This window comes from Rhea americana, unplaced genomic scaffold (genome assembly GCF_003343005.1).
Source record: "Rhea americana isolate MKP2758 unplaced genomic scaffold, rheAme1 scaffold_142, whole genome shotgun sequence".
NCBI classification, from domain to species: Eukaryota; Metazoa; Chordata; class Aves; order Rheiformes; family Rheidae; genus Rhea; species Rhea americana.
The window spans coordinates 1,380,934-1,403,509 of NW_028185506.1; the positions used below are offsets into that span (position 1 = coordinate 1,380,934).

Sequence of the window (22,576 nt, forward strand, 5' to 3'; positions counted from 1 at the left end):
GTTGCCCAGAGAGGCTGTGGAGTTCCTTCTCTGGAGATATTCAAGGCCCACCTGGATGCAACCCTGTCTAATATGCTCTAGGTGACCCTACTGAGCACGGGTGTTGGACTAAATGATCTCCAGAGGTCCCTTCGAACCTTAATGATTCTATGAAAGACTGAGTATCTGGAGAGAGCAGGGTCTCTGGCCTATGAAAACACTTAAAGGCTGAAAGAATACACAGTGCTACATTTGCAGTGGGGCTAGTGAGGGACTGCAGGACAATGCAGAACTCACCTTGAGCAGCATTGAGTTTATTCACAAACTGGAGTGTTTGGACTGGGAGTCAGCTTAGATTTTGGGTTAGGGTTGTCAGAAAGGGAAAGCAATGCTCTACAATTGAAGCACAACTGGGAGGGGCTGCCAAAGGAAAGTGAGGGCTGCAAAGAGAATTTTTCTCCAAGGACTGTTGTCTCCGGAGGGCTAAGGGTCTCCATCAACACAGATATCCTCTTGCTTTAGTCTTCTCCCTCTTATCTCATATTATTCTGCACATCTTGTCCCTCTCTCCCGCAGTGCATATACTTTCCAACTCCAATCCACTCTCCCTCTCTTAGGCACATGCCCTCTGTGTCTTGATCTCTCAGTTCATATTCTCACCCCTGTACAGACACCCCCTTCTCTTTCAAGTTCCAGTCCTCCTCCTCTTAGCATGTATGACTCCTATTTTCAGTCCTCTTCCTCTTGCATGCAAATCTAGTCTTCTCATTTTCACTGCAGTCCCAAACCTCTCAACTCACATTTCTCCAGTTCAGTTCCTCTTGCTCCAGCTCTGGTCTTCATTCTCCTGACAAACATCCTCTAGTTCTAGTCACTCAAAGCACATATGCTCCAGCACCAGTCCTCTCCTTAAGCCACATAATATCCAGCTTATCTTCTCCACCTCATTTCAGACTGTCCAACTCCAGTCCTCTCCCTTTCACCTCACATACCTTCCCCAGCTTTAGTGGGGGAAGCTTACACTTTCCAGTGTACAACCTCCAGCTCCAGTCCACTTCCACTCAACCCACATACTATCCAGCTCATCTTCTTCCTTTCAACCTTTTAACTGCAAGACATAAAAGTCATGCATACCAGCTTACACTTAACACATGTATGCTCTAAGTCGTTCTTGCCCTCTGTCCCTCCAGTTTCAAAATCTAGTCTTCTCCCTCTGTACTGTATCCCCTGCCCTTTCCCCCTCAATGCAGATCCTCTCCAGCCCTACCCCTCTTTCTTTCAGCCCCTACCATCCAATCACCCAAACTTCTACCCATCCCTCCTTCTTTCTTTCAACTCCTTCTAAGCCCCTGAAGGGCTCAATATTTACCCATCCAAACACCTATTGTAGCACCATGGAGAAATTCATGTTGGAATGGAACTCTAGAAGTAATCTTTGTGTTTTTTTTTTTTTTGCCCCTTTTTGATATTGGGGTAGATGGGGGTGGGGAAGAAATGAGATCAAAGATGCACCTTTTAAAAAAAATCCTTTATTATTTTATCATCCTAATATAAATCTTTTGTATAAAGGCTAAAGTAGGTAGAACTTTAGAAGAAACACTGGTGCAAACATTACCTGGTAGGAATGGCACATCACCTCTTAGTATCTATTATCTACTGCACAACAAATGGCCACAGACGGCCAACACATAGCCAGACATCTCCATGTTTTTCCATGTGACCTACAGAATGAAGCTCCTCAACTCTTTGGAAAGAAATTACATCAGGATTGTAAGCATGTCCTATTCCATTTGTTCCTGCCTGCCTCCCAAGAACTCTCTGCTAGGAAAACCCCTTTTCCCTCCTTGCCTTTTTCATGCCTTCCCAACACACTACCCAAGAAAAACCATGGGGATCAGTTCCGTTGTCCTCTGCTTGCACCCTTTCTGTGTGTGAGTTTGTGTATTAATGGAAAGTGTGAAACAGGGAGGCTGGCCTAACATGAGCGTAGTCCAGGCACTCAATGCAACACATACACATCTTTTGTCACCCTGGAGACATTATGCCATTGTTCTTATCTCATGTGCCATTTAGCCTTGGGCAGAACATGTGTTCTTTTCAATGGCCTTCATCTGGATTTTTGACAACTGCTCTAGCACTATCAGGAAACAATGGAATCATTACTCCTGCAGCCTTTGAGCAGAGGTGCCCTATGCCCAGTACTTCCATAGCCAACCTTCCTCTCTTCTTCCTTTTGGCTCAGTTCTCCCAGTATATCTCTGCTTAAGCTCTGTTACAGCTTCAAAGAATGAAGCACAATGAGACAGCAGGTATACTACAGTCTAAAATAGAGAAACAGCACTTTCACACACTTGAACTGTGCTGTCAAAAGTTAGAGAGGTATGCATTTATACAGATGCAAATCAATATTTGGGTACACTAAAAATACTTTTACTTAGTATCAGGTTTTATTTAAAAACATGCTAAAAACTTGTAGTTAAATAACTAATATGTGGGGAAAATACAGATGGCCACCCACCAGCAAAAGCAAAAAAAAAAAGTGCATACATACATGATACAGAGCTTCCTTTAATCAAGCAATTACAGGACAATTTGTGCCTTCTCTCACTGGCTGACTATTGCATCCTCACACTTTCCAAGGCTGTTTTTTGTTGCCTGGAGAATCGCATCTTTTCTACTCCCTTCAGCAAGGGTCATCTCCTCCCACATCAGTGAGTCAGCTAGAGACACAAACAGGCCTGCCCTTGACTCCCTTCCTGTAGGTGACTTTGTAGAGATGCATAAATGAAGCTTGTGTAACTATATCTCACTTRATACTGTGCTTAAAATGCTAAAAGTAGTCATTGCTGCTATCAGATTGTGAAACGGAATGAAGCATTCTATAAAAATAAGTTTGGATGGGAGGCAAAATAGCTGAGTTTGCAACTACACATTTCGTCTCCTGAGTTACTCTTAAACATGTTTTATTTCCTTATTATTTCACTAATATATGTTACCATTTTTGTACAAAAACTGACTGCAGATTAAAATTTAAGATGTGGCAGGTACCACTGTGCGACCCAAAAGGACAGATATGAATGCTCCTGGTCAATCCTGTTCTTTTTGAATCCCAGAAAGATAGAGAAACCTAAGCACCTCTTTCCAAAGAAAGCTAAGCACTTCTGTCCAGAGGGAGAGAGCAGTGAATCCATCAAATGAAAATCATCTTGTCTTGCAAAAATGGGAACGCATCTTAGCAACTTTGGATGCACTCTCATATGTAGCAGCAAGTATGTTGGGCATCAGAGCCCCTTCTTCAACATGGAACACCCATCTCCAGTGGGGCTTAGATGCTCCTGGTCCCAATTATTATTATTACTATTTTTTTAAGAAATGGAAGTAAACCTAGATTCAGTTTCTGTGCTTTCCCCTACTCCTCTCCTGACTCAAAGGCAACACAAATGAAATAGCTGAGCCCATATGGTGCTGTCTGCTTCTGTTGGGAACAAGAAGCCTGAGAAACTTTGGACACCATGCTCAGGTGGGCAAAGGCCATGCTCTAAGAATAACAACCTCCTCTTTCACTGCAACACTAAAATTCATCTGCATCTCCCATACTTCTTCCTGTCATGCCGACTTCATAGGAACTTGAAAATGACATATAGTCTACACAAAACATTATTGCCAGATGTATGCAGGACCTGATAAGAAGATAAACACGGAGCTAACACTTCCCAGACAGGAACTGGCCCAAGAGCTATTTCAGCCCACCAGCAAAAGATCAGCTGAAGGATACATTAAAAACAATGTATTCTAAGAGTTTAAAATAAAAATATTCAGACTGGATATTAGAAGAAACTTCTGTACCAGAAGGTTAGTTTGACGTGCCATGGTACTGAAACGGATACCACAGCGGCACAAAATCACCATCCTCAGCAGTTTCTGAGATTCAGTCTCACAATGTCACAGTCAACCCCATCTCATATGGGTCACAGTCCCCCTTTAGGATTACATCAGATGAAGTAACCTTTGAAGGTCCCTTCTGACTGCTACTAATGCAAAAAACATTGTGTTCCTTTGAATGCTGAGTTGAGCCCTGACAGGGCATCCTCCAATGGGTGATGCTTCCTTCCTTCACAAAGCAACWAAACTTAAAAAAGACCTCTGCAAATGGGGGCTGCTTGCAGCAAAGCAACATTCAAACTAGAGAAATACATATTCAGGTTTGCTAGCAGGAATGTTGGTAAAAATATGCATCTCTGAACTACCACACTGGGTGGACTTGGCAACCCTCCAGCAAGAACTCATAGAACATAATTCTATGCTGGAGGTGTGAAAATAAATATTGGCTCCAAGTGCTGTTTCAGAAATCTCCCCTTTCCTGAAACAGCTGCTCACCTTTAACCAACCTTACTTTCCTCACTGCCCAAAGCCACCTTGTCAGCTCAGGGAGACAGCTGTCATCTGTCTGAGGAAATCTCTTTAATGAAGGGCATGATATGACACAGGCACCAACCAAATTGTCATCTTTGGAAATTGACAACAGAGCTTGTAAAGTCGGCTGACCAGCAGGTCAGATTGCAATTCTGTCCTTTGTGCCAGGGAGCAACAACCTGCTCAGTAAATACTTTTAGCCTTTGAAGTAGGGTGACATCAAAGCACTCAGTGAGGGACAGCAATTAGAAAGCCAGAGATTGCTTTGGGTGGGTAAAAGCATTAGAACTTAGCCTCACAGGAGTAGGAAGCTTGCCATCTGGCCCAATGGGAGGGCACTGCATTCTGTTCAAGGAAAAGCACCTCTGATTTGAAAGGACCACCTTTGATACAGTAAGGGCATTAAGGTCCTGACAAAAGTGAAAGATGCTTTTTCATGGACTTGAGAAAAGTTGTGTCTTTATTTGCCCCTACCAACTGCCAGCTTTGAAAAACACGTCCTCTGGAGATTGCACAGTGGTTCCCAAATTAATGTACAATAAACATGTAAAAACAAAAACTGTAAAATGTTATAGAACAGGAAACTAAATTCTAAGCTACATCCACCATAATAATCATTATAATAATAAAAAAGTATACACCATAAGGTACAAGAAGCTGCAAACCAAGCAGCTCCTGCTCCTAGAACTCTCAGCTTGAGTGGCTTTTCCAAGTCTTCCAGTATGTTGGACATGAAACAGAAGACTAGAATTCTCCCTTAAAGTTGAACACACATCATTTGAGCGCATATAGTATGGATTAGTACAGCAAAATATTTTCTTAAATAAAATTAAGGAAACATTCTACTAACAGATACCTTACTTAGTATAGAAACCTATTTGTCCATGTTCCCAACCACCCACCCCCTCTTTGGCAAATAAATGGCAAACGTGAAACGGACAGAAAATGAGTCACAAGTTGTGATAATAATCAGACAAGTAACGATGAAGTCGATCAGTCAATAGGATGGATTCTCTCAGCAGGGCCAGGTTCAATACTCTTGGTGGTCATTCCATTTGTTCATTTTTATGGTGAGACAGAAGGGCTGATGTGATTAATGTTTCAGAGGCTTTAGGCATCATATTTTTTACCAGTCCTGTGAATCTGCTGGAAGAGTGTCATGGAAAAGGCCATGCCAAGTATCTGAAGGAAAGCAAACAGTGAAGGTTTCAGTACAGGAGACTGCCAAAACTGCACTGCTGGCCTACGTTCATAGTCCAACTGGAGTTCTAAAAGTCATTCTACTCTAGTCACACTTAAGCCCAGAGCTTTAACACTGACTAGTAAACTTGAGTGTATGTAGTTCAAGTATGCAGCGAAACCTGAAGATGCATGTGTTAAGAGCACAAATGGAGACAAAGAGCTCTCAGGGCCCTTTGTCAGATAGGCAACAGTTTTTTTAGAATTAGCGCGTGTGAATCACTTCCTTTTTATTCAAGGATTTCTGCTTGGTTAGCCAGGTGACTGTGACTGAAAATATGGGCATCTGGCATTTTCCCCCCAAAATACTGTAGTTATGATGGTGGCAAAAAACCTTAACAAATGATGATTTTTTTTTTAATAAACATTCACCTACTCAATTCAGCGGCCATGATTTTGGTAATTTCCAGAACAGGCTTCCAAAACTAAAAAAAAACAATACTTCCCTAAGGGACAAGGTAATAAATGGCTAAACCTGAAAACTCCAAAGTGGTGCCCTGAAGCTGAATGCACACAAGCAACCCCACTGCAACATGTCTTCCTTGACGGGCTGACAGCTGACCTACTTACTTTCTGTAGTAGGTCAGAATGGACTAGTAAAACATGGACTAGTAAAACAGATCTGACATTTTTGAAAACATAACCAAACTCAAAGTGGTTGAGGACCACTTTTCGCACAGCAGAAACAAGAATGCTGACAGTAACAAATTAAGGCAATGTTGACACGTATCATACTGGAATTACCTGCATTATGAGGATGCACATCCCAATCGAGCCAAGAACATGCTTATTCTCATCAAACCAAATCATAACTTTCTCATAACAGCCCTGAAAAATGAAAATGGAATTCCCAAGATCACATTTCTTCCACATGTTCTCCCTTTCTTTTCTTCCTTCCCACTCCTCCCAAAGCCTACAACTTGAGCAAAATGAGCCTTACCGTTTTCCACACTAATTCAGTGGAGTTCCGTCCACAATCTTGGGAGTTTTCCATACAACATCTGTCTGGAACAGTGTTTTCCCCCAGTACTGGATACCAATCCGTAAAGTCATTCACACCACAGCATTTCATCTATTACAAAAGTACAGGGTCAATAAGTGAACTTACCAACTAGCACCACTGAAAAATGAACACCACCATAACTTTTATTTCTACTAAACCATAGTATATTTTCAACAGGGCTGCCACAACACTTTTGCATTTTTAAGTACTTTGTGCCCACTGCTCACTAAAAGCAAACACTTAAAAACAAACAAAACCCAAACAGTCCCCCACACAAGGTGTGTTAGTCATTCTTGTCACAGAAACATAAGCCCAATCTGCCCTCAACTGTAGGCCTGCTAAAGCCTAGCTAGGAATCAAGCTGCAGTTTTGACCTGCTATCTGTGCAGTTTCTGCTGCTTCTCATCTCTCTTAGATCATCCTTTCAAGTGATAGATGAAGAAAATCTAAGAGAAGTGAGCCTTTTGCAAGTACAATAAGTGTACTTTGTTCTTGTGTTTCAGAGTGGATTTTCAAGAATTCAAAATGAGAAATCAAAGCCTATGCTATCTCTCTTTTAGATGGGACAGAGTTGCMGCAGTTAAAAGAATGAGACAGTCTATTACGGCAAATTTGTTATTTTTTCCATTACCTCTGCTTGAATGATATTCCATGCATTTTTCAGTCCAACATTATTTTCTGAATTGTACAGCTTCATACCTTCCTTCAGATCCTTCCTTGCACTCTCACTGACCTGTATCACATAAAAAAAAAAAAATACAGTAAATTAGTGCACCGCTATTCTGAGTGAAGGACCCAATCGTACAGACCTGCCTACAGAACACATCTCCCTTACCTTCTATCACCAGACATCTGACCTGAGTACAAAAGCTCCCTCATAGCTTTAAGACTCTCACAAGGCAGTGGGACTTTCAGCATCTGCCAAGACTTAGTCTCTCCCTCACCTTGTAAAATCCCTCACCTGAATTAATTCTCAGGTAGCAGAGCAAACAGCTTCCCTTCTACTAAGAGTCCATCATACAGTCATCATCTGATCCCAAATAACTGAAGAGTGATCAGTAGAAGCCTGCTGACCTGGCACTAATTTTGCCAAAAACATGGCTGTTGGCAATACCCCACAGCAGCCTTTCCTGAGTGTATCACTACTTTCACTTGCTATAATCTTAAAACCAAAGTCCCAACCTCCCAGTTATAACATAGTTGTCCCTTGCACGTGTTCTAGAAGGCTATACTCAATGACCAATACAAAACCAATTGAAAAAAAGACATTATTATTGCTCTCCTTGTGGGGACAGGCTTATGGACTTTCATATTTTTTTGAATCTGCCCTTCTTTCTTTAGAGAAGAAAGCTGGAATGCTTGACACAAGATCTGATATGTCCCATTTCTCTTATCAACTTCAGTCTGAGCCTGTGATCATGGATGCAAAGAGAAAGACACCTTGACTCTGACAGCCAAATCCAAGGATGTGCTTAAAAAAAAAAAAAAAAAAGATAAAAAGATAAAAATGGGCCTGCAACTCAACAGTGAGCGGGCAGTGGAACAAGGATTAATCTATGGATCCTGGCCATTAAAGTTAACTATTTCATAGTATCTGTTCCATCCCTCTTTCACATCCCATTCAAAATGAGAGGTTCACCCCAGCTCTCTGAAAGAGGCAGGCATCATAATGACAACCTGGAAAGAGACAGGAATCTGATAGGAGCTTTGTTTTCAAATCAGACTGGGTATGTCCATCCCTTAAAGCTGTGTCTTGTGTATAGCAGAGGTCTCCAGTTCTCTGAGGATTTTTCAAGTCATATATATCTGCTAGACCAGCCACCTACATCCACTTTTCTTAACCTCTACTTGAGAAGCTGCTTCTTGATCTGCCTCACACCCTTTGTCTAATTGGCTGGAATAGTCTGGTCAAGTGAGTCACCTGTTGGCAAGACTGTATCTGGAAACACCTGTGAAAATCCCAGGCTTCACTTCTCCAGTCCTATTGAAGGGGATGTTTGACTCTAACAGGCAAACAATGCATGATGTGGCCCCTCTCCCATGACCCAGGTCCACAAGATACTTGGATTCTTGCAGAGACAGCACAGAGATATATTGAAGGGTATCTTAGCTTTTAGAAGACTAAAAAGGAGGCTCTGGACCAGCAGTTTTGTTTTGGGGAGGAAATTGCAAAGCTCAGCAAGTTCTTATCTTTCCTCCTGTTTGTCCCCCACACTCTGCAGAAAGAGCTTACATAAAACAGCCAAGATCTCAAGGTTAGACCTTTAAARTGAAGAGCAAGGAGAACCCACATACCTTCATCAATCAAAAGCAAATAGAACATGGTTTACCTGCTAGAAATGATAATCAGTCTATATGGCATATTTGCTTACCTTGTCCATATAAACAAAGAACAAAATGAGTAATATCAGCTCTGCCAGGAGAATTATCAGCAAAACGATGAAAAACTAGAACAAAGAAAAACAGACTGTGTGTACACACTTGCCAAATAATGAGCAAACCTGGGATTTCTAGATGACAGACAGTGGTCATGATAATCTGACCTTAAATCCCATAGATTTAAATCTCTTAAATCCCATTATGGAGTAGCCACAATAATGGATACTAGAAGCAGCAAGAACTGTCTCATGTAGTTTCCACAGACATCCTCTAGAAACCCTGGTAACCAAGAGGGCCTCTTTCGCCCTATCCAGACTCTCTGCAGGGGAAGTGCCTTCCATCATATATTACTAAGCGCATCTTTCTTTCCTGACATACATCCTCTATATGTTTGGGCACCCTCCTTCTTCCAGGGTGTCACAGAAATCCACAAACATTATTGACATTGCCATACATAAAATACAGCAGATGACAACACTATGGGGTTTTCTGAGCCCCTTGCAGTTCATGAAAATCTGAAGACTATCTATAGGCCTTGTCCTCCAAACACTTCTGTTTCCAAAAATATGCAAGCCTGATTTCAAACTATTCAGGCATATTAATATAACATTGCCCCTATAGCTCCATTATTGAGGAAGCTCACTGATAGCATTCTTTAAATCTTAGGTTTTGCCTACTATCAATTTCAGGTTGAAGTGGTGCTTGTATCTTACTTGTTTTGACTGCTGTCACAGCATGCAGCCATAGTAGCCTCCATACAGTCTACAAAACAGATGCTAAGCCCATTACCACAATGATAAATGTGACCTGGCACAGAAATGATTTCCTAACAAGCACGCTTTAATCACACCTGACTGCCTGTTTGCATAATCATTATCTTACTCTTCTATCCCTGACTCTCTGTAGCTGAAATACCTCTCTGCAGGGGTAGCCCAAGCACGAGCTCCAGCAGTTTCTTACTACTTTTCATGCCAACTAGAGATCTTTACTGTAGTGGCAGTATGCTGCACAGGCATGGCAACCCCCACAGAGGCACTGCGGGAGATGAACTATGGGGTGCAGCAAGCCCTCCAGACAGAAAACTGTGATATAACCCCATGATATAAAACTTCTGCAGAACCTTGTAGAATGTAAAAACACTCTTTTTTTAAAGAGTTTCAGCTGGTGAACAACAGGTGCACATTTCTGCCCCATTTTAATTCTCTGAAGTAGTCGAAGGAATGCTGCCGAGCTGTTCCCTACCACCACCTGAGGGAGCCTTCTACACAAGGAAAACTGCATGCTCTTCAATATCACTGCAGTTGTAACTCACAGTCTCTGACTGAATTGGAATCTGGCTGCTTTAGAAGCACTCCTCTCACCCTCTGCCACAATACCCATCTCCTCCTAAGGGGGGCAAAGGGCACGATGAAGTCTCCTGGATTGATAGGAGAGCAGTGACCCATAGTGTATTTTCTGAGAGAACTTTCCACATCTGTGCTTCACTGTTGGATAAAGGCTGCCAAGGCTCAGATTTTTTTATATACCTATAAGACCTGGCAGCTACTTGTAATTTTTTAACTTTGAGTCATATGGCTCCTAATAACCTCTGACACAGGCCTGAGATAAGGGCAAAACTGAGAACAGGTATGAGTGGCTGTGACTGGCATCCAAATGCAGCTGTGCTCAAGATCTGTCAGACAATCCTTCCAATAGACATTTTCAGAAAGTCCATCAAATTACAGTTCATGTTTAACTGTTAACGGGCAACTGATCACAATTTGCTTTGCTTTCTAATACACCATGGTGCACAGTAAGAAGAATACATTTGCAAATGTGTCAGTGATATTACTGTAAAGCCGTGGGATGTCCTATTGCAAGACTCAGAATGTTGAAAGCCAGGTGCAATACTAGTGATCCATAGGAAAAATTTGCAGTGGTCATTTAAATCAAATGTTTACAAAGCAAAGGTCACTGGTCTTAATGAAAAGGAGTATTGATGTCTTACACTCAAAAGGAGGCACTTATTTTCCTTGATAGCACCTAGACAGCCCAGAAAGCCGGTCACCATGATGACTGTGCCAATGGCAATGATTAGGTTGGCAGCTGAAAGCGACGGAAAGCTGGGAGAAAACGTGGCGAAGTTTCCTTGTGACACTGACAGCCAGATTCCCACGCCCAGCAGCCCACAGCCACATAACTGCAAAGAGATAAACAAAAGAAGGGCTTCAGTGTTAAAATAAATAGCACTGGTTGCTTCCCCCTACTCTGAGAGAAGATAATTTCTCAGGCAAATTCTCAGGTAACTATTCCACCGTAATGCTCTCATTGGGTTGGTGCTGAAACCAAGTGAAATTAAATGTTGAGCAAGTAACCTACACTCATAACCTATTCAAAAGCCACTGAATGGCAGAACTCATTCATGAAAAGATTCAGTAAGCAAATCCAGGTTCAGTGTGGCAGAAGTCAGATTTCTATGTTTATTATCCATAGGGAGCATATCTTCTGCTACTGTCAGTGAGAGAACCTGAAAGAAATGCAAAGCTGCTAAAAAAGCATAAAGTTAACTTTATCTTGCATCTTACCCTTAACAATATCAAGTCAGATTAAGGAAATAAGTTTTCCTAACCTAGTCACAGAGCAAGTCTTTAGAACAATAGCCAATAGTGTCATGCTACAGAGAACCTAAAAGTTGGCTGTCTTTTAGCACTTGCTCAAAATGGCTGTTAAGCAGCTTCACACCTGATCTATGATCAGTGTGCAATTAAATCAGAAGTAGGAGTTAGCTATATTTCAATTAAACCTGTGAGCTACTGATCAACAGCATTTACAGTTTCCTGTCAAATCCAGGTCAGAGGCAAAATTCCCATTGCTTTTACCAAGATGATGATCAAAGAACATCCCCCATAAAATTCAGAGCATTTTGCTGCAGCTTAATTGGACCACTGTAGGGGGAAACTAAACAATCCCAAATTATTACTCTCAGTGACATTTAAGGCTGCTGGGACTCACCGGTCAGCACCCACAAGCAACAAGAGGAACAGAAGTTCCTGCCATCTAGCAGGCTCACTATACCAGCTCTACCCCATTATAACATCTGCCCTCTACAAACTTAAAACTTCAAACTCAAGATCAGAGAACAGTACCTCCACTAAGAGAGGGTTCAATCCTGTCTTATGAGGAGCACTAATCTAGTATGATGAAGAGGTACAGACTTAACCTTTTTGGCAAATATCCTCACTTCTTTCTGAGGTTCTTTCATCAGCAGGGCAGATAGTTTAGGGTATAATTGTCTCCTTTTGGTTGTGCTGCTTCACAGGTCATGAAAGAAAAACTAAAACAGTATTTTCTTGCATTCATGTTCACCTTATCTGCTTTGTGTTTTCATAATCATATGCATGGTTATTTTTTATTCCACTTCCTCTGTGACGCTTCTGCCCCTTTCAAACCCCCTTTCTAGTTTGCCTAGGGCTTTTCAAAATGCTTTACATCTAGTGAGATTCACCAGTTTGGTGAAAAAGTGTGACAAGGAGTGGGTGTCATGTAAGATTCTCACAGGAATTCTCGCAGAAGGCAGAGTAATTCTGCATGTATTCTTTAACCAAATCCATGACAGCCAGCATCAAGCAAACCAGTAGCTCAGTATAAAGACAGATGGCTAGGCAGAGAGAGAGAGAAAAAGAGATGGGGATGAACTACATTGCCTTGGTGGTTATTTCCAGGCCCAGTTGCACCTAACCATTAGCAGACATCCTGGGTGGTGGGAACCACCACTCTCTAAAGCTCCTAAACACAAGGGAGAATCACAGTGGAAGTTTTCAATGTCCTTTTAAGGAGGCTTGGAAGCACCTCTACTTCTAATACTGAACACACAGTAACTTCATTTAACATGTTGAGGAGTTTTGCTTTATTACATGGGGAGAGATGTCGCAATACGTATTTCCTGTATCAGAGCTGGATGCAGCTGCAACATGAGTGTGTGCAGCAGGGAAAAGTCAGACAACTACTTTCCCTATGAAGAGGCTAAGACATAACACAACACACACGTGGCAGAAAGGGCTACAGGACCCTCGTTTCTTTCCCCCAAATCCATCATCTTCAAGCAATAGTCTTTTAAGTATTTTCTCACTGCCTTTCATGGTACGACAGCAGAGCCAATGTGAACTGGAGTAATTCCACTGTGGGAACAGGGTGGGAGCAAAGCATGAGTCTCTTGATCRCATCCTGCTGCCACTGTGGACATCACCAGAGGTTTAAACTGTCTGCAGTTTACAAAATCAGTCATCCTATCACTCCTGCTTTAAATTTCATCTACTCTACCCTTGAACTGCTGCAATTCTGGCATCTCATGCTCTCTCAGGAATCCATTCTGTAGCCCAGCTGCTTCAACTGTTAGATGAGAACTGCAGACAGTTGTTCAGGCTGGGAGCTTGATGGTTCATGAGATTAGAGGCAACTCTCATCACATAGGATACAAGTAAGGTTTTAACTACCAGTGGCATTTCTAAACTGCTGAGGCTGTACATTGCCAATAGCTGATGGTGCTTCAACTGACAACTTCACGACAGCCCATGGAGAAGACTGCAAATGTTTCCAAAGTAGTTTCTAACACCCCTACTCAAGAATGAAATTGTTCACTGAAACGTTCCTACAGAAGCTGAATTCAGACTTAAAAGGTTATTCACAGACTTGTTGCTTTAATTTTCATATCCTATTAGGCTCAGAAATTACAACCCTAGCTCAAGTATTTTGGAAATGGGCTGTGAATTCTGGACTCCTCAGCACAAAAGCAGCATGTCATTGCAGATAAACAAAGGGGTGTTAAATGAAGGATGAGAGCAAAAAAGCTTATAGAGGAAGGACAAATAAAAGAAGCACATGGGATCAAAGGAAAAATCAGCCAATAAATGGTCAGACCTCAGAATCCAACACTACGAGCTGAGGATAACAGCAGAAGAGCTGGAAGAAAGAAGGAAACCCTTACCAACATCTTTTTTTTCCTCAAAAAAGAAAAAAAAACAAGAAAAAATAGGGAAAAAATCCACTTCCATACAGGGGAGAGCATTCCTTAATTGCTTGTAGTAGCCTGCCCTAGTACTTTGATAAACTCATGAGCAAAACATCTTGCTTTTGGGCAAAAGACTAGTCACCTACAGCACCCATACTTTTTCACAGTGCTTCTAGCAGTGAAGAAGCATTTCACGCTCGACATTTGTAAAAAAAAAAAATATGTATATATATATATATATACACACCTGTACTGTCCCAAGACAGACCAAGAAAATCACTATGAGAATACACAAATCAACTTAAATGCCAGGTATGTGAACACCTGGGAGAAGAGTCCTTTAAAATGAGAAACAAAGAGGTATGTCAGCTGAGACATCAGGCACATCCACATTCATTCTTTCCTTCTGTAAGGCCAATACTTTGCTGAAGATAACCATGTTATCTGTATACAGGGATAACTCCTTTCCAGCGGCTGCAGTGATAGGGTTAACATGCCAAAGAGCACACTGTGAATACAATTCTTCAAGAGCTTTCTGACCACGTGCATTAGTGTAATACTAAAGTTATACCACAGTATCTGTTGTGACCACCATATCACCATGGTGGATTTTACAGGCCCAGTGGGCAACATATAAAAAGCAAACTAAGGATAGTTCCCCACTTCACATTTTTACTTCCCAAAGATTTGTTCAGATCTAAATTATTGCTAATTTAGATAATTACCCTGAAGGTTATGTAATGAAATCAGATGGTGAAGAGAATATTAAACACCAAGGCTGATCTGTGCAAACAGATTTCTCTACACTGACTAACGAGAAGGAAGTAGTTGGGAAGACTTGAAAGAGATTCCAAGTTGAAAGAGATAACATACTAACGACTTCCACAAGATGGCATCCCATACCAAACAGAGCTGCCACAGATTACATTTCAGTCAAATTTTATTTTCCACCTCTCCAGTGCTCAAGTTTTGCAGTTAATTTTCTGTTTTTACATCATTTATCGCTCTATTGAGTCACTATAGGCTACTTAATTATTGCTAAAATGCATGTTGATGCTAAAAATTTACATTTTAGCCTCAGGTCTCAGGACAAATTCTATTCTCACTGATGCTCTCCAAAAAAACCCGAAATAATTTCACTGGTTTAGAATTAAACTACATGCAACCAAACCAAAGGTAGCTAGAATTCTAGCAATAAAATAGCCTTTTCTGACACTTTATTCTTCCAGTCTCATTTTCTACACACAGGAACATACTGTAAAAATGTTCTCACTGCCATTTATTCTCACAGCTTCCATCTCTCTCCCTCTTTGGTACAACAGAATCTTAGAGAGTAAAAGCAGAAAAAGTCTTTTTATTCATCATATAATTATTTAATTATCCTCTCTCATCATATAATTACTTAATATATGCTACTTGGCATTTAGTTACACAAGAGTTACAGCACTCGCGTTCCTTCACTGAGGAAATGGCTCAAGAGTCTAAAAATTTCACTAGATTTCTTCTCTCAAAAAGATGTTGGCTCATTTCCCTATAACAATTAGAAATTGTCATTTCTCAGAGAACCCCTCCAATCTCCCCTTCCCCTGAGGTTCTTCATGGTGTGAAGGATGCTGCCGACCATTACCACAGAGCCAGTTACACATACAGACGTATACAGTCTCTTAGAAGGTAATTTGCTTAAGCTATGCCATGTATATTTGAAAGCAAACAAGAGAAACACAAACTTAGAGAAACATTATGAAAACATAGAACATTCTACGGAATATTAAGGAGAGTCTCAAGTAGTTTCAAATGCTTTGAGAGAAATTACAAATCCTCAAGTATAAACGCAAAAAGAAGGCCTTTCCCAAGCAGCACAATTGTCGGAATGGGAAAGGGGATATTTTATTTTCTTCTCGATTGTTCTGCAACATGTGAACTAATACACTACCACAACCTTTGACAATACAGTGCCATATCCAAACTTGGTTGCCTTAAGCCAAATAAGATATAGTAAGAGATTACAAGGCCTAGAGATCACAGATGGTCAGAGGTATGCCAATACTAACATATTGTACAGAAGGAGATTGTGCACAGGATTATCTAGCTTGGAAGGAATTACTAGATGGGATGTGAACAAAATACGCACAACTCTAGAGGTCAGTACAAAAAGCCGGTCAGCCCATCTCCTTATTCTTCTCCAATAATAAGAACAAAGGGAACAATTATTAAGTATTGTGCAGTATTTTTAACTTCACAGAACTGAGAAATAAACTGATAAATTCTGTGATGGGTGATTACAAGAACCAAATATTGTCACCTCAATTGCCAGAAAGGGCTAAATAATTCTTTTATCAGTAACATCATTTGTAGTTTTGCAAGCATATACAAAGGTAATGACATTTCATGCTTCCCTGAGTAAGATAATGCATGCAGAATCCAGCAAAACTACCAAGCAGCAAACAAGTTTCTGTAGAGAAGGGATAGGATATGCAATTCTGGTAACGCGTATTGACAGAATATTAAAAGACTTACCCCAGAAGTCACTGAACAGCATCAGTAACCAGAAATCTGATAAGGAAGGGACTACCTAGAGGAAAAGGCACAAGACCATACTCTACTGTCCTTTGGCATCCTTCCATCCCATGCACACAGTATGTAGCAGAAAATGCGCACAACAGGGCAGGGTAGAGAAGGTGGGGAGGGAAACTGAGGTGAGATTTATTCCTGATATCAGAATTCTGCCACTGACGAAACACCAGAGAAGATCAAAACAGGCTTGGAACAGTACAGAGACACAGAGAAAGCAAATGCTGAGGGACAACTACTAGGGACAAAAAAAGGAGGCACGTATCTCAGGCTGTATCTTCATACTGAACAACACATTTGGGGCTATTTAGCCCAGATATAGAAAACAGAAAGCTCCCCAACATTCCTATGTGGTGTGAGAGAACAAGTAATTTTGATGGACGCAAAGATGATATGAGGAAAAATACATGGAACAGCTTAAATATGGCCACCATGTAAATGATTGGAGGCACAGAAGACTTCTCAAGAATTATGGTAGTGTGAGTGTGAAAACAAGTGTCAATGCTGGGAAATGATCTCATGACAACTGCAGTGATGAAAATAACACTCTGGATTAGGCTTTGATAGGCCTCTATTTAAACAAGGCAACATGGAGATCATCTGTACCAAAAGGACAAGCAGGGTTATGTGGACAACAGGCAAAAAGGTCTTCTAGCATCCAGGTGGCTCTTGAAACCCTTCCTTCTGCTGGGGTCAAGAACACTCTGCAAAAGCTGTCAGTAATATTTTCCCTCTGTTTGCTACATTCTAGGAGACACATTACCTATCTTAGCCCTTGTTTTCAAGCTAAGGTGATTTTCCACCGTTTCTCCAACTGATTCTCAGTCAGTGTGCAGGGGAGAGAAGGGACATAACAGGCCTTACAAGGTTAATAGAGTTTTCTTTCTCACTCTGTTCTTCCTTCCCCACTCTTCTTTCCACCTGTTTTTGTGGTCTCTTAACCAGTTTTCATTTGGAAGTGAGAAGCTGTACATCTTAGAAAACAGTATGAAAGGCTGTCTTTCCCACCACGCAGGAATTTTAAAGAGATCTTCTGTTACTAAAGACAGAATTGATTAAAGACAGAATCCTCTTTATTAGCTAGAAATCTGATTCAAAGGCGCTTCAGCAGGAAGAGTTCACATATTCAGCACATTGGGGGTCTGACTGGATGCTCTTACATAATCACATTAGAGTCCTCCTAGAAGAAATTCAAGGCTGCATTTCACTAACATAACATTCTAATTCAAGATTTTGTTTCAGCTATGTGTTTCATTCTTTTTGTAGATCTAAAATCTGTGTGTGAAGCTGTTTCATTCAGATTCTATATCAAGCCTGACTGGTGTTCGGTATAGGGCTTATTTTGCAAAAGGAATTTGTAAGAGTTGGGCTTGTTTAGTTTATGATAGAAAGCTTAGTCTCTTTTTTTGCCTGCTTGAAGGGCAGCTTGGATGGTTCAGGTTGCACAAGAGAAGACACTTTCACCAGAAGGTTAGTCTAGCAATGGAAGAAGTCACCAGAGAAACGGTGAAATCTCCTATCTTAGAGTTTTTCAGTGCTTGGCTACAAACAACCATGGCTGACCTGACCTAGCACTTGCAAAACTACAACTTCAGCATGACTTTCAGAGATTCCTTCCAAGCAACATTTCTATGATCTTATGATTTTTCAAACCAGGATTCAACTGACCATGTTCTTCCTTCATTAATAAAAAAAATCCATCCACCAGGCCATTTGTCAAGAGGAAACTACATCTGCAGAACTAAATCCCAAAATGCAGACTTTCTGCAGGACAATTACAATTCGAGGAAACTTCACAAATGCAAAAAAAAANAAAAAAAAAGACAAAGCAAAAGAGACATTGCTTCAGACTGCAGCATTTCTTCCCCTAAAAGTCCACAGTAATTTTGAGTGGCATACAGAAAGGCAACAAACAAAAGGAAACACAACAACACTGCCCTGATCTGCAGCCTCAGAGCAGCTGTCTTTGAAAGGCCAAATATAGTCCTGGGAACGTCAGCATTATCATCTTTTTGTATATAACACGCAGCACCCAAAGAGTACTAGAGACTGAAAATATGAAGGGCATCCAGGGATGATGTATAAAGGAAGATTAAAACATATATAACATAGTTAAATGATAGTTAAATTCAGGATGGGGGGGAAACGGAGCAGAGCAGATGGACTTGGAAACATTATTACGTCTCAAATAAAAAACAGAACAATTTGTGAGCCATATTTAGTCTTATAGATTAGGGTATAAATAAAACTTAGCAGGATAAAATTAATAAAAAGTAAACAAAGGAAAGGGACAGCTGTTTTAAATCACTTGAGGAGAAACACAGAAGACACTTCAGAAAATCTAACACTGTTTTTGGCCCTCCATTATCCAATGATATCATAAAAAGTTAGACCAATAGGAATATTTATCTGATCTACAGTGCACAAGAGCATAAGGAAGTGGCTAAAGATATCATATTTATTTTAAAGGAATGAAAAACATCTGTGAAAGTAAGCTAACTTAAAAGAGTAGATTTTCTGGGGCAGCTTTGGTTAAATCACTTATCATTTATGTATTTCAGCTCTCTGTCAGAAAAATGAAGGTACTGCTGTCTCATTTTTTCTTAGTCTTGCCTACATCAGTCCCAGCCAAGAAGAGTACCTTGTTATGCACAGTAAGCCCCTGCGTTGTTTGAGACCTCCCATTTCTGTTGTAAATGCATGTAATTAAAAATATACCTAAAAATTATAGATTAACTACAGACACATCTGAAATCAGTAGGACTCACAGCACCTCATTTACACATCTGCTGGATGGCAAAGCACAGAAAGACCAAATAGAGTTACAAATATCAGAGAACATCTGTATAATCCAGAGATTTCACTTGAAATGTGAATCCAATCTGAAAACCAGCCAGACGGAAAGATCCTTCCTTTTCAATTCACCTTCTCTATTAGATGCCTTTAGATCTGAGTTTGGTAGCAAAAGCAAATAGACAGTGCTGCTTAATCCTTAGACCTCCAAAAAAGAAAGAGCCCTAATTTTTTTCTTCCAGTTCTTGAAATCATTAACAGAATATTTTACTGCAATCTCCCACACTTATGCAAGCATAACAATGCACAAATTGTGTACATGTTGCATTTGCCTACTGAAAGTATTTGATTTTTTTTTTAATTATTCAAACCTATTTCTAAAGCCATTTGATTCACAGTTTCCAAACCAAAACCGAACTCAAGGGTTTGGAAGCTGGAAGGAGACCTCTTAGCTCCCTACCTGGATGTTTCAAGGGAGATACATACTTACCAAGATAGTTTACTGAGTNAAAAAAAAAAAAAAAAAAAAAAAAAAAAAAAAAAAAAAAGAGGTACATCTAAATCGCAGTCCAAATTCCAGTACATGAGGGCCCAAAGAAAAATGTATCAGACAAAACAGGAAATTCTATTTTATTCCATTGATAGTAGGAAAAGGAACACCATAGAGCCATGATTACAGAGCTCTCCTAGTGCTCTAATTTTAAAGCAGCTACATTAAAACTTTTTGATTACAGAGCTGTATGGATGATCAAAGGACTGAAGCAAACATTTAAAACTATACGTTAAATTCATATTTTATGTATTTGTGCAAACACAGGGCCATGCATCCACACTATTTTTGAGATGTATGTCTCCATCTAGTTTCTCTCATATTCTTTCTGCCCCACAATGAGAACAGTCAGCTTGTGGCAAGCCCACTGTCAAGCATATATTTACACATTTAGCCTTCACAGTCATAACTTCATGAAATCTAGCTACCTCCATCAGTCATGTGTTATTAATCTGTCCTGCTTCCTGAGCCAATCTGCCTGAAGCCTCTTTATCCTCTTTTAGTCACAGCTGCTTAATTCTGCTCTATTTTTAATAACAAAATAAAAGCAGCAATAATGAACAAAAATTCAAAAATTTCAAGGAGTTGCTGGGACAACAGTCAGAAACCCTCAACCAAGATGCAACCAGAAAGTATTAAGAAACTTTCCAACCCAAAGAAGTTACCATAATTTAACATATTCTCTTGAAGATGCACCACAGGACTTAGCCAAGACAACAGCAGGACTTAGCGTTCTCCATCAGCTTAAAAGATGTTAACGAGGCTTAAACTAAATTCTGTAAATCCACTCAGTCTCCTTCACTTTCAGGTGTTGGAGGCATTTCTGAGACAAGACGCAAGGAATCAGCGTGAAGAAACCCTCTACAGGGGTAAGTTGTAACCCAATCATTGTAATTTGAAAAGTAATAGCAAGTCATTTGATGAAGAAGCTGGACCATCGCTAGCATTTTATCTTGGTCAATTTGTGTGTTAAAACATAAAACTGTATGGGATTCACTCTCCTCTCACTCGTTACTGACATCCTTTCACACCACTGACCACTGTTTGTGGGGTAAAATTAACTTTAATTTTTACTTCATTTGAATGTAAGGAGAAATGTCTTTATTGTAAGGGTGACAGAGCACTGGAACAAGTTGCTCCTAGAGGTTGTGGGGTCTCCATCTTTGGAGATGTTCAAAAGCCATCTGGATAGGGTCCTGGAAAGCATGCTGTAAGTGACCCTGCTTGGGCAGAGGGGTTGGACTAGATGATCTCCAGAGGTCCCTTCCAACCTCTACTATTCTGTGATTCTAGGCCTCAACAAACTTTTATTTTTAAGTTTTCAGTACAACTATAATTTCAATCATAAAATATAACAGGAAACAGGAGTGAAGACAGGAAAAAAAAGTTTGCCGTCTGCACTATACTCTTACTGATATTGAAAGTACAATTTCATTTTAAAAATAATAAGCTGATTGAGGTTTTTGCTCTGCGTTCATTAGGAACAAGATAATCAATAACTATATTAAACCCACCAGAACAAAAGCTGTATTACAAATGTCTAGTTGAGTGCAGATATTTTTCCTTAGTAGTATTCAAAGCAATCCTGCCTATCTGTATTAGTATGCTTTATTCTGGAGTTACTGCCTCCTGCCAAATAACATCTCTGATGAACTGGGAACACCTCCTATTTATTCTTAAATAACCTGGTAAGAGGTCTTCAATTAAAAAGATGTCACACTGTTACACATTATTCATCCATTGCCTGGACTGTCATCTGTATCTCATTACTTGCAAAGATTTTTAAAAGCTGAGGCAAATAAACCCTTCTACCTCTAGCCTGTCGGAAATAGGACAAGGCTGAACCCAATTCCCTTCAGAGAAAAGGCTAAGAAGGACTGACATTATACAGGGGCCAGATGAATAAACAAGGGTAAGATAGCAGCCACAGCTGCAGTGAGGAGAGTTATATGCATCAGAGAGTAAACAGATGACTTCAGTGAACTGAATCTTTTTTTGCCCTTCTGTTCAGAGATGTCTGCTGGGAATATTTTCAGTAACATGGATGTGAAAAATAGGTAATTACAGGCTTCCTCTTATGCAGGAGGGAACAATAGCAAGATCTGTGTCTACTGTCCTGTCACCTCCTTAGTTTTATTTCTGTCCCTGCAGATGACAATAAAATGTAAATTATGTCCTACTGAAAAAAACACAAGATTGTTTATGGAGTTCAAGTTACCCAGTTTGCACTAGTCACAATATATAGTGAAAGTTAGCCTCAAAAGTTATCTCCAAAGGTAAATAAATTAGTTTGGGGGAGGGGGAGGCTAACTAAAGGATAAACACCTACAATGGAAGAAGGCTCAGGGGAGATGGACAAAGGGGATGTGCCCATGAAGCTCAAGAGAGAATGTAGAGCATTACTGACCATAGCTGTTGCACAGAAAACTGACTTTATCTCAACACAAAGGGGACCAGAGGGTGGCCTTTGTTTTAGATTCACTCAACTGATCTAGCTGCTTATTAACTGGTATTGTAAAGGTTTTTGTAAAGGTCTGATGTGCAAATCAGATGTGCAATCACCCCCTGGGGCAGCCATACAGAACCAGAGTCCAGAAAGGCTGRTCACTATAAATAAGTATAGCACAACATTTGTGATTGATACAAGAGCACAGGTTTCAAT

General features: G+C 40.4%; 1 protein-coding gene across 11 annotated transcripts in view; it reads right to left on the reverse strand.

The window, feature by feature from the left end:
• Positions 1-1,488: 1,488 nt before the first annotated feature.
• Positions 1,489-22,576, reverse strand: part of TSPAN9 (tetraspanin 9) — a 190,362-nt gene continuing 169,274 nt past the window's right edge. For all 11 annotated transcript variants that reach the window (XM_085298833.1, XM_085298841.1, XM_085298838.1 and 8 more), the window contains 6 exons: positions 11,001-11,192; positions 9,007-9,081; positions 7,266-7,367; positions 6,572-6,703; positions 6,376-6,459; positions 1,489-5,574 (listed from right to left, as the gene is read on the reverse strand). In XM_085298833.1, the coding sequence (XP_085154959.1) occupies positions 5,503-5,574; positions 6,376-6,459; positions 6,572-6,703; positions 7,266-7,367; positions 9,007-9,081; positions 11,001-11,192 (657 nt within the window). In that variant the 3' untranslated portion in view covers positions 1,489-5,502. The remainder of the gene's footprint in view (positions 5,575-6,375; positions 6,460-6,571; positions 6,704-7,265; positions 7,368-9,006; positions 9,082-11,000; positions 11,193-22,576) is intronic.